General features: G+C 44.4%; 1 protein-coding gene across 1 annotated transcript in view; it reads left to right on the top strand.

Moving 5' to 3' along the window:
* The first annotated feature begins 438 nt into the window (after positions 1-438).
* Positions 439-13,154, top strand: part of LOC113024422 (voltage-dependent T-type calcium channel subunit alpha-1H-like) — a 61,583-nt gene continuing 48,867 nt past the window's right edge. Inside the window, exons 1-2 of the mRNA XM_026171519.1 lie at positions 439-788; positions 3,578-3,858. Of these exons, the coding sequence (XP_026027304.1) occupies positions 3,602-3,858 (257 nt within the window). The 5' untranslated portion in view covers positions 439-788; positions 3,578-3,601. The remainder of the gene's footprint in view (positions 789-3,577; positions 3,859-13,154) is intronic.

Raw genomic sequence — 13,154 nt, 5'->3', positions numbered from 1 at the left:
CGGTTTAGGTTTACAATAAAAAATAAAAATAAATAAAAAAAATCAAATGAAAAAATAAATAGTTTGTTATAAATCGTAAGCGCTGTTTATCAATCTGTGTTGACCTTAATGAAAGTGTAGCTGAGTGGCAGTGAAGAGCTGCTTGTCAAGTGAACAAAGTGCTTTTAATGGGTTTATTAAAGGCAAGTTTAACTGGGATGACTGGTAATTTATCAACTGTCATTTCTTTTTCTTTATGGAAAACTATACTGTGAGAAAGAGCTAACCTTAAACGATGGAGATCTGTATCCAGCACGGATTCCTATCAAAATTTGCAGTTCGCCTTTTTTACGCGTCATTTGTCAGTTTTCAGACGATTTGATGCACAACTTCCGGGACCGGGTCGTCTTATTTTGAAGGTAAAATCCGTGCGCGTCCGGGCTGGCTCTCTGCGTCTGGCTTAACGCAGCTCTCCCTCTCCCCGGTGCGCCTCAACTCCAGTACCTGACACCGCACAGCGCGTCCACAGGCTGAGGGGACGCAGGCGCACAGGGGGGACAGCTGGTTCCTTTTTAACTTTACTTTCTCCATTTATTAAAACTTGCGCGCCACACACCTTCGCCGTTTTCTCACCTTCCCCCCCCCCCCCCATCCTCCCTACTGGAGGACTGAGTTAGTTTGGATATCGGCAGGGGGAGGAGGCAGAGGACCAGCGGGGCTGCTCTCAGATGGAGCAACGGGGCTCCTGGAGCTGCGGGCGCACGGCGGACCCGGAGTGAGTGACGCTGGTGGATGGACGCTGCTCCCCGGTAAGAACAGCGGGCAAAGTTTTTTTTCGCTTTTTTGCTGCTATAATGTACTTTTCCCCCCTTCGCTGTGTTGTCCCGGGCTCTGCGCTGGGCGAAAGCCCGTGGCACAAAAGAAAGGAAAAATGTCCAGTTATTGTGTTGTCGCTCTTTGTCAATGGCGGGTTGTCTTTTGCAAAGAAAAAAAAGGTAAAGAATAAAATGATGTGAATAACGTGGTGAGGAGCAGTCATAAAGTGTGTGTGGCTCTATAAACCGAGTTAGTGACCTTATCGTGCTCAGGCCTTTGTGATTTGTTGCATCATTCTATAACGGAAATATTTGTTTTTATTAGATTCGGCAGTTTATTATCGGATTAATTAGACTGCTGCTTGTTTGCTGTCACAGCAATGCTGGGAAACGCTGTGGCACCGTTAATGTCGTGGTGGCCTTCACGAGGATTTAAATTCCTGCATTGAATGAAAAGAAATGTTCTATTTAGAGATGTACAGACATCAGCTGTTTGTCGTGTTCTCGTCAAGCACGATACACACTCCTGGTAAAGATTTTTTTTTTCTTTTCAATTTACGCAGACGTAATGAGTCCGCCGTAAAGGCTGTGTATAAAACCGAGTTAATGGGTTTCAGAGGTCTTAAAGAGCTGTGAATATATTTGGTTCTAGTCACTGATTGAGATTCGCAAGGATTCACACATGGCTTTGGCTGTCAGCGAGGGAGACTCATAATGAGTTTTTAAAATGTTTTGAAAGCACTAATCAGCAGGTTTTCAACTGTGCAGGAGAATTGCTTTCTATTTCTTTCGTTCTTCTTTTTTCAGAGGTTAATTGATGTCCGCCCAACAGCTAGTGAGTCACAACAAAATGCCATAAAGTGCCTGGACTCCTTAAACTGTCTAGGCTATGTGCCCATAATGAATACACAGGAAATAATGACAGTGGCAGATTGAATCTCATTATTTTCATCAGAAGCACACACACAGACTCACTGCTCTCCAAGCTTTGAACTTGCAAGCCAGCTCTCCCGTTGTCTGCCACACTGTAGGCACAATATATATTCCTGCACGGACTCACGGTTGGCTCAGACTTCTGTTGTTCTGATTCTTCTTCACACTGTCCAAGTAACTCTGCTCCGGCCCCAACTTACGGACTGTTAAAATGGATTTGCCAGAATCTCTGGGGATCAATAAGCAATAGAACGAGCTCGCTGTGCACCAGTGGGCAGCGTTTGCTGTGTAGTCATGACAATGTGTACTGTATCACATGCTCCAGCTCCCATCTTTGCCTGCCAATGCTGCCCAGTGTGGTGGCCGGTAAAGCTGAAAAATATCATGAAATTTTACAAAATAAATACATATGTTTCAAGCCAAAACAACCAAACTGGCTCTTGCCATCGTATTTAAACTGAGATCATCATTCAGTCTGGCATTTCTGACATGATATTCCAGTGCTCTGACAAATTTAAGGCAGCACGCAGGCGGCTGTAGCTCGACCAAGTCCCTGCATTTCATCAGATTGTATCCCAAATTATAGCTCAAGGAAATATAACTCATGGAGTTAATTAACGGTAATCATCATAAGTTGAAAATGTATTGTAAATGACAAAAAGAAACGAAAGCACCGACAGCTTCAGTACTCTGCACCACACTTTATGACAATAAGAAATAGCCGTCTAAGCTACTTCATCTCGGCATGCCCAGATTGTTTAAAGCCAGTCTGGATTAAAAGCATCAGTAGGAATGGCCTGTTGTCATCACCGAATGGTACAGCTGTAGGATTATTATGAAGTGGTCTAAGTGCTTCCTGTTGTCGACGCTGACCCTGTTTGCACCTCTGCTCATGTCTATTAGTTCACTCTGTTTAGATTTGTGTAGATTTATGTTTCCTGCACAGGATTGCTGGCTGCGATTCTTCTGGTGAAGGTGTGTTGTTTCACAGAGAAACACAGAAAGATTTCTTTCCCCTGCTTTCTTGCTCAGCTCGTGGACAGAGTGGCAGGCGTGACAGTCCACACGATCTCAGTTTGTTTTGGGAGCTGCAAGGCAAAACAGCAGAAACAAACACGCTGTACACACACATCCATCCCGACACTGTAATTCTTTCCACTTTCAATTTAAAGTAATTTTATGGTGCCAGATTTTGCCTGAATCAACTTGTTATTTCTCAGCTATTGTAATCTGCATGAATGAACAGATTTCTGTGTAAAACAAACTTTCCTGTATGGAATACAGGCTTTACGGAAAAATACTGTTAAATGTATTTTTGCCCTTACAGTAAATCTGCTGCATGTCCTTAACCACGAACCTTAAATTAAGCTTCTTTAAAAACAAACAAACAACAACAACAAGATATTAGCTTAAATGTATTTTTGCTACTTTTTGTACCTCACTGCATAGGAATGCTGCTATATTGAGCATATCGAGTATTTTCTCAGCTATCCAGCAGATGTAGGCTGGGAGGACGTGATTAATCTCTACAGTAGATTCAGTCAACGTGCCCATTGCTAACCAAACCGTAACTCTGTTCTTCCCCACACAAACAATCAAACCGCATCACACATCCACAACACAAAATAACCTCCCCAAAAATGCTTTGTAATAAAATAACACACTGTTAAGTGAATGCTTTGATATTAATAGTCTGTATTCTGAGAAATGTTTGCACTCATTAAAGCAAAAATCCCAGCATGCCTGTGCCTACGTTGCTGTATAGGATTCCTGGATTTTTGCAGGAATTTGTCGCAGGGTGTGTTCCCGGGTCCTGAACAGTTTGCCCGTGCCCCTGCGCCCTCTTTCAGGTTCGGGCTGTTCACAGCACGGCCATGACGGGCATCCAGGAGCCAGACCTGCGTGAGCAGCACAGAGGACCGACGCAGGAGGAGGAGGACGAGGAGGAGGAGGGGGAGAAGGTGCGCGTGTCAGTTGAGGGAGATGAAAGGGAACGGAGAGGGGAGGACGAGGAAGAGAAGGAGAAGGAGAAGGAAGAGCTGCCCTACCCCGCTCTAGCACCAGTGGTTCTTTTGGCTTTGACCCAAACCAGCCCACCGCGGTCCTGGTGCCTTCGAGCTGTCTGCCACCCATATCCTTCGCTGCAGCCGGTGCACCTGAAGCACACGCGCCTGTGTGCAAGCAGGTTGCGTTTATAATATGACAAAGATTGTCTGTTTGTGTTTCAGCTCTGTGCTTCCTCAGAGCCATTGTACAGGCTCCTAGATGTTTACTTTATGTTTAAACACAGGGGACAGGGGGAGAAGGTCAGTATTGTGCGTATATGTGTGTGTGTGTGTGTGTGTGTGTGTGTGTACCCAGATATTTCCTTGGACAAATTAGTTGTAGGGAAAGATGGCCAACATTTTTTCCTGATTTGAGGTTTCCATAGTGACAAGCCCTAATGAATCTCCAGGGTTACAGTCGCCTGTCAGTTGCATTGTTACTGGCCTCCATTTATACAGCAGCAGGAGTCACAAATAGTGAAGACTCACGTCACCTCCCAAAGCTTCCACTGCTTTTGTCTTCATCGTCTCACCTCGCATTCCCCTCCCTGTCTCTCACTCTGAGCCTCAACCTCTACCCAGCTCTGCTGTGAAGGTGTGAGTGTGAATAGGTGTGTGGTTATCAGTGCTGTAGTGTGTGTGAGCAGCTATGAATACTCTGAAGCATGCATAAACGTCAGCAACACCTCAGGGATTTGTTGAGGCTCTCCAAATTGAATATTTTCCACAGCTTATGACTCCTTGTGTGCTTGCCTGTCTGTGTGTATGTGAGTGTGTGTGTAGTGTGTGTGTAGTGTGTGTTCTACTTTTTGTGCGCTTGTGTGTCGTTATGCACTTGTCAGGACACGTCTGTGGGTATTTGCCACTGTCAGCACTCTGTGTACTCCATAAAATATAAATACATAATTGCTGAATAAATAAAATGTACACCAAGAAGAAAAGAAGAAGAAGAAAAAACTACAAATGCAGTGAAGCTCTGTTACCTGCTGGGCTGTTACTAACTTACTGGGCATGCTTAAAAACCACACATTCATCATCATCGCACACACACACAGGCTTTCCAGCATGCACGCCCACACACGCACACACAAGTGTGTAAATGCCCTCACACAAACGAGGGAATCTCCCATGGTGAGGCTCTTTAGAGGAATCACCTGGTTGCTTAGTAACAGCGTAGCTCTGCCCTGACGGCCTTTTTACTTCCGCTTGCTGTATTTGTTTTCATACGAGTTTGCGTTTCTGTCTGCTTCTCTGTCCTTCTGCGAGTCCGTCGAGCTGCTGGAAAATGTCCCGCTTTGTTTTTATGCCGCACATATTTCATTGCATTTCACTTACAGTGTGTGTGTGTGTGTGTGTGTGTGTGTGTGTGTGTGTGTGTTACTGTGAATGATCTGCGGGAGAAGTAATGTGGGTGGATGTTGTTCGTCAGGGACATTAATGTGAGCGCACTGGGAGGGGGGAGTGGCGGGGAGCAGTCCCCAAGAGCCTAAAGTCCCATTTTTCCTGAAGTGACCCCTCCTTCCTCTCTGGCTTCTTCTTCTTTTTTCACTCAGTAACTACATATTACAAATTAATTTCATTTCTCCTTCCTTCCACTTCCTCCCTCTTTGTGAAAGCAGGCATGCTCCTTTGTACCGTGTTTACGACATACTGTACATCTCTTCCCCCAATTATTAGGAACAAAAAGGAGACTGGCTTTTCCCGTTATATAACATTATCTTGCAGCCTTTCCAAGCTCCAGTGAATTCTATTGGATTTTATTCCTGTTTCAATGGGAGGGGATGGGAGTTATTTTATGTGTGGAGCAAGGTGCCTACTTTGTCAAGTGCTGAGCTTTCCATGTGGCAGTTATCCCACTCTTTCAGTGTAACATGCGACACAGACAGAAACAAGCATATGTGGACGCATGGGGGTACGCACGCACGCACGCACGCACGCACGCACGCACGCACGCACACACACACACACACACACAAATGACATAACTTATTCAGCAGTGTATGAAACATTCAGAGCATTTCCTTTTGTTTAAAGAGGAGAAAAGCTGATTCCATCACTCCTGTGCAAGTATCTTCCTTTCTCTTATTGTGCTCTTTTCATCCCTTTCTGCTTGGCATTGATCCCATGCTCCCTGTTTATCCCCCCTGTTTTCCTCTTCTTAAACAGCTTCTTAATAGGGTTGAAGTGTGTGTGTGTGTATGCGTCTGTAAGGAGGTGATAGTTAGACATCGATGGATAGCATGAGAACCTACTCAAAGTAGGGTGAACTGTCAGAATCATTTCAGCCAATTAACATGATTCCAGCATCTGTTTCCATGGTTACAAGCTGTCATCCTAATAAGGGGTGGAGCCAGTGACTTGACAACTTGACTAACTTGGCCCACCTTCTTTCAGGCTCTCTCTCCCTCTCTGTTGCTCGAATACACACACACACACACACACACACACACACACACACACACACACACACACACACACACACACACACACACACACATTGCACATGACAGACTCTGAGCTTAACTAGGTTATGTTTAATCAAGTCTGTGTGTATGGATTCCAAAGTGACAGTGTGAGGCCAAGCAGCAAAGAGCATGAGAAAACTAGTGAGCAGGTTGCTCATGCAAACACAGAAGTTCATATTTCAGTCGTCCCATTCAGTGCATTTCCTTTGGTTTCATTCATCCTTTTTAAGTAATTTGCAAATTATAAATCATTTAACACTAGATGAAGATTGAAGCTTTACCCCAGAAATTGACACTCATTGGGAATAGACACACCCAGCTAGTATCAGTCTGGGCCCCCTTTTCCCTGCAAAACTGCCTTAACTCTTCATGGCACAGATTCAACAAGGTGTTGGAAACACTTCTCAGGCATTTTGGTTTATATTGACATGAAAGTATCTCACGGTTGCTGCAGTGGTCATAAAGTGGTGGACACGGTCAGCAACAATACTCATGTGGATCTTGGTGTTTAATGATGCTCAGTAGGTACTAAAGGGACAAAAGACTGCCAGAGTGTACCCAACAAAGTGGTCAGTGTACACTGTGTTCAAAGCTGAAGCTGCAGTAACGGTTCAGCCAAAAATCCTAAAGGAGTAAACCCATTGTTTAATGATGCTCATAGGTTCTAGACTCTAGAAGTCACTAGCTGGATATATTTCTTTACTAAGCATTAAAAATGATAATTTTATCCTGATTTTTAGTCCTTAAAAACAGGGGCCTGTGTATAAATATGTCACTCTTTGACAGTGGGGGCAGTGCTTCTTTTTCAGCCTTTCAAACTAAAAGTCAGTTTAGACTTGGAGCTCATTTTTATCATTTAAATCTAAATGGAGGATTTTCATAAAAGGCTAAAATGACAAAAATTGTACCTGTGTTTCAAAATAGTAATTTCCTGCAGCTTTCAAACTGATGTGAGAGCTGGTGAAGACTTTAGTGAGGAAACATGTCAAGCCAAGATCAATCAGCTGTGTAAACAGGATCGCAAGTTAACACACAGAGGTATTACATACTTACTGTGGCTGATTGTAACTTTACATCCAGATGTAGACTTTACACGCGGGGGTATACATGACAGGAGCAGTATGGACCTGTGCTGAGTACAGTGTATTTATTCTGATAGATGATCTTAAACCAGTTTAAGTCCTTGATAAGAGCACAGCAGTGATACCCATTCATCCTATAAGTAACATGAATGTCTGTCAGATTTTATGGCGGCTCAAACAGATGCTCTTTAAGGGTGCGTTTGCCGACATTCAACAATAAAGTATACTGACAGGAGAGAAGGGAGCATGGGCAGGCAGCACTGTTTTCTGCTGGAATCAAACCTGCACTTCATGGCTCGTGAGACTCGGGTAGTAAATCCAAGACCAACTGTGGATGATGCTTTTAACTTAATGAACATTTCACATGAAAATGTTGCCACATGAAGGTCTTAGCATGTTTATCTCAGCCAAGGGTGGCGGATGATGCCACAAAGATCATGGTGATGTGATCTGATTTGATTTATAATGTCTGCCTGACCTTTATTACCTGTGAGCAGAGGGTGTTTGAGTGGGGGAGAGGGGAAGAAGGACGGGAGAACGGGTGGAGCAAAGGGGTATCTGCGGGTGGCCATGTTCAGGCCCAATAGGGGGCTACACACATGCTCATAGATCCTGAGTGACATCCAGTAGCTCCTGTTTTTCTACAGTAATTTTTCTCTGGAGCTGGTTTTCCTACACCTTTGCTATAGTAACGATCTCCTGAGCTTTATCAACAGTTAAAAGAACAACTTGAGCAGCTTTCCCAGATTTATTCAATCAGTTTACGGTTACGTAAGTAGAAGCTACTTTTGGCTGCCTGCTTTTCACGGGGGGGGTTGCCACAGCGGGCAGCTCTGCATGTTTGCTTTGGCAGGTAGGTTCATGTGTAAACCACTACAGTAGGAAGCTTTTCAGAGGAAAAGCTTCATAAAAAAACTGTCCCACACATGAGCAGCCATGGTGTATTCTCCATGGCAGTCATGTCTGTCAGAGCAAATACTAATGAAGCTTATGCAGGAGTTCAATAAGGAACATCTGTATTCACTCATTTGTCTGCGTTCCCGTGTGCTTGGCTGCTAAGCTTATTCATTACATCACTTCCACTTTCCCACGCTGCAAATCTCAATGCTGACATCATTGTTTCTTTAAACCAATCAGCCTCCACCCTGCTATCTTTAAATCGTGCTGCTAATCTTTCATTGTCCATTCAACGCAAGTCACCTCCTAGCATTTTCCACCTCAAGCGAGTCACTCCATCCACCTTCTCGACTCTCGGGGGTCCTGCTCTGGCATTTCATTCTGTTGTCTTTATCTATCGCAGTCTAATTGCCAAAATGGTATAATTGAATTCTGTATATCAGTTAATCAATTCCATCTAATGATCTCTTCTTATTGAAATGCTGCTGTACTATTTTACGGTTGGCGATTTGCAACAGAAAGGAAAATTATTGCCATGATGGTTTTCTGATTTCAGACCGCTCTCCTTTGGAACCAGCTCCCAGTTTGGATTTGGGGAACAGAGACCCTCTCTGCTTTAAAGATTAGGCTTAAAACTTATTTTTGTGATAAAGTTTATACTTATGGCTCGATCAGGTGATCCTGAATCTTCCCTTAGTTACTCTCTCACTTTTTCTCACTTTTAATCTTTGGCTCTCTTCCACAGCATGGGAGAGAGACAGTCCTGTCTCCCTGCCATCACCCCAACCATTCATGGCAGAGGGCCGTCCCTCCCTGAGCCTGGTTTTTCTGGAGGTTTCTTCCTGTTAAAAAGGAGTTTTTCCTTCCCACAGTCACTAAGTGCTTGCTCAAAGAGGGTGGTTTCATTGCTGGTGCTTTCTCTGTATTATTGTGGGGTCTTTACCTTTGTCTGACTCTGCCACTGTACAAGAGGGAAGAAGAGTGTGAAAATGAGAGGATAAGAGGCAATTAGGATGAGAAGACATAGAAGGGGCCATGCCACATTTGGACTACTTAAGAGCTTGAACAGTCAGGGTCTTAGCTGCTCTCCTCCCTTTGTTCACCTGATCTAAGCATATTCCTCACCTCATCATCCATCATTCTTGCCCCCTTTTACCCCTTACTTTATATACTTTATACATATTTCCTACTCTTTGTGCCTTTGCTCAGCTTTTTCACAATGTTAATTATTACTTTTTTTTACTTGCGGTTTATCTGTTGGCTGAGACTCGGGCTTCTGTCAGAGACGAGAACTCTACCCAAGGGCAGTCGTATGTGGAGATGGTAGAAGCAGACGGGGGAGGGCGCCGAGCAGAGGCGCTCCACACGGAGCGGGGAGTGCGTGTGCACAGGAGTGGATGGGAGAGGCAAAAAAAGATATGCAAGAAGTGATAGGAAATGAAGATGGGGAATTATGCTGCACTATATAAAGGACGAGGGAGACACAGAGAGCAGGAGGAGCAAAGCGAAAGAGAAAAATAATTGGGCCAAAGAGAGGAGGCACAAAAAAAGGTTGTAGAGGAAAATGAGAGATGATAAAGGGAAAGGTTGAGTGTGAGAGGAGATAAAGGAAAAGCATTGGAGGGAGAGCGAAACAGGGGAAAGGACGTTCCCTCCGTGTTTCATCGCTGATACTGAACGATGTGCCAACTGTGAAAATACTCCCTGCTCATCCATCACTCACACTTTTGACCCTGCCGGGTTCCTATAGTTTAACTAAGGTGTGTGTGTGTGTGTGTGTCTGTGTGTGTGTGTTTCACAGACACACAGGGGGATTATTTAAGCTGCTGTAACTTATACAGATGAAACAGCATTAAAACGGCTCTCTTAAGCTTTTGAAGGAGTGAAGGAAGCTTCAGCAGGAAGACCTTGGTTTCTGTTGTGTGTGTGTGTGTGTGTGTGTGTGTGTGTGTGTGTGTGTGTGTGAGAAAGAGAGAGTTTGTGTGTGCGTATTAATTGTGTTGTGATCCAGTCCAGACAGGATGCAAGCGGATCGTGAAACTCAGAAGTCAGTTCCTACGGTGAGATGGGGGTTCCCATGGCAACCACAGCAAAGGGAGGACACTGGATTACCCTCTCTCTCTCTCTCTCTCTCTCTCTCTCTCTCTCTCTCCATCCCTCTCCCTCTTTCTCTCGTTCCCTCTCTCTCTCTCTGTCTCAAGGGTGATAAAGGATTGTACTCTCATTAATTTTTCCGCCCTCTCGAGAGCAAAGTGTCCGGGAAGAGGGGACTCTGTGTGCGCGCGCACATGTGTCTGTGTGTACGGGTCCATGTGCATGCTCCAGGCTTTGTTATGTATGCGTCCTTGGCTCTTGAATACAGTCCTGTCATCCATTCAGCAGTTTTCACATTAGTGCTCAAAAGTGTGTGTGCAAGTGTGTGTGCAAGTGTATGTGTGTGAGAGAGCGAGAGTGTGTGTGCATCCGTGTTTGTACAAATTCAAATTCAGTCTTTCTTTTAACTTTCTACTTCAGACTATTCTCCCTTTGAAATCCTTCTCTGTTATTTCTTCTCTCCCCACGTCTGATTCATGCTCCTTCTTGCAGTTTGACAGCTAGCAAGCAGCGCAGATGCTCAAACACACGCCATAAGCAAGTTTGCTCTTAAACTGACTCCACATGTCTTACTGGCTGTGTTGTGGTAGCTGTCTGGCTCTTGTAGTTGTGAATATTAAACGTGTCAAAATGCCTCGTCAGAAGTTGTTGCTCGTAAATGAAGGTTGACGCCTTTAAGCTTATTATCGCAAGTTTCCACTAAGTTGTTTTTTAGGTTGGTACGTTCAGTTCCCTGCTTGTAAATGTGATTTTAAGCTGCGAGGCACACATTTCATGCTCGTCTTAGCCTCAGACGGGTATTTTGCAAGTTCAGCCTGGTAATGTTCGGGGCGCTACAAAACAGACGTGGCTGGACCTTTAACTTTGACGAGTCACAGTTTCTTCGCTGTTGCTATGGACGTTGCCATTGCCAGATATTCATGGGTGACAGACAGGGGGAAGGAAAACATGAATAAATGAGTGCAGAACGATAATGAATGCAGAGGAATGGATATAGGGCATGAGGGGTCACTGAATGGTTTGATGAGTATGAAAATGTTGTGAATTATCATATTATGTGACAGTGACACTCAGCTTAGTGCTGAGTGCTGTGTGGCAAAGCAAACATCACAAGAAAAGTATTGTTTAATGCAGGTGAGGTGAATTCCACGTGTCCTCGTAAGCGTTTGGCAAAGTCGTTTTGCAAAAGTGGACATGGGAGATTTTGCCTCTCGGCTGTCAGATGCAAAAAAACAAATGAGCTAATGTGTTTGGAGGAATGCTGCGTGACACTCAGGGAGAGTTTCTGAGGTTTCGGATTTAGCTTGATGTTTGGTGGCACTGAAGCTCTTCAGGGAGCTTGTGATGTTCCAGCAATTTACAAGCACACCGTATGTTGCTTTTCCTTTACATTGTCACTCATCTGCAATTCTGTCAATCACACTTCAACACTTGGTCAACTCCATAAACTCGGGAAGCAGAAACTCCTCCTTTGGTGTTTGAAAGCTTGGGTTTATGTTTACTGCTCACCAATATCGTGACAAATGTTTTTTTGATACATGGGAGTCAGTTACAGCTGCAGTGAGCAGAAATCTAGAAAGTAGCTGCACTTCTTCAGCACTTCCACAGATGCTAAAAAAATGTAGCTTCTGAGTTTGAACAGTGAAGTTAAGTGGACGTGCTAAAATCTGTAGTCTTTTTAATGGCCAGTAGGCTAGTGACTCCTGTGGTTGCAAAAAATCACCTGTCTTCTGTCTAATTGATGTCTTCATGTCTTCGTAGCTTTCAGTTCCTCTGGTGGTGTAGTAGTAGACAATGTTGGTTAGCAGGTCAAAGAGCGCACGTTCAATTCTAGCTTGAAAAACAAGTCCCATTTAGGTTTGGTTCCAAGAGGAGACACAAGTTATGCCACCAAGAGTAAGAAGCGTGCATGCTCCTGGTGCCTGCTCCAGGCCCGGATAAATGGGAAGGTTGTGTCGGGAAGGGCATCTGTGTAAAACCTGTGCTAAATCAAACATGTGGAGCCATGTGGCGACAGCTTGGGGAACAGGGAGGCAATACGAAAACCCCTTTTATATTAAATTAAAGTCTATTTTGTAATTACGATTTTTGTGTTTTATTTGCCTCGTAAGTCAGATGTCACTGTTGAGCGTAGTATACTTGTGAAGTCAGAGGAGAAAGAAAAAACAGGATTTATTCTGAGTTTTGGAACGGTGGAGCCATTCATGCGTCAGTGCTCGATTCTTGTACATGACGCTGCAGTGCATTCGCGGATAGAGCCCGACCGTGCGTACGGTTAATGTAGCGAGTGACAAGGACACAACAATGGCTGCGCAGTTGAAGTTGTACAGTTTTGCTACCGCACTGCTGCCGTGTTGGATTGTGAAGTCAGGGTTAGTGTGGCTGCCCTAACCTTTAAAGTTGGAAGTCCAACTTAAGAACTTGAGCTGAGATTTGCAACCAGCAATTCAGAAATTCCAACTTCCGATTTGAAATGGGTGTTTCACACTTAGTGGGTGAGCAGGTGACCACATGCCAGAGAGCAGTAGGCCCGGGTCTGAGTCCAACCCGCGGCCCTTTGCTGCATTTCTTCCCCTCGCTCTCTCTCCCTGCTTTCCTGTCTATCTACACTGTCTCTATCCAATTAAGGCTGAAACGCCAAAAAGCTGTCTGAGCACTTCCTTCTTTGTGGCAAGCCCCTCCCACCCAACGTATGTTTCTAATGTACTTAAACAAAGTCAAGGCTGACTCTAGGCTCCAGGTGGCTCCTAGCACACTCTTGTTCTTCCTACATGCACCTTACTTCTAATATATTATTTTATACTCTTTTTACTACTCAGCAAAATTGGACTGAAGACATAAATG

This window comes from Astatotilapia calliptera, chromosome 6 (genome assembly GCF_900246225.1).
Source record: "Astatotilapia calliptera chromosome 6, fAstCal1.2, whole genome shotgun sequence".
Classification (NCBI taxonomy): Eukaryota; Metazoa; Chordata; class Actinopteri; order Cichliformes; family Cichlidae; genus Astatotilapia; species Astatotilapia calliptera.
The sequence above is the reverse complement of the archived record's forward strand: the minus strand, read 5'-3'. Positions and strand labels throughout refer to the sequence as shown.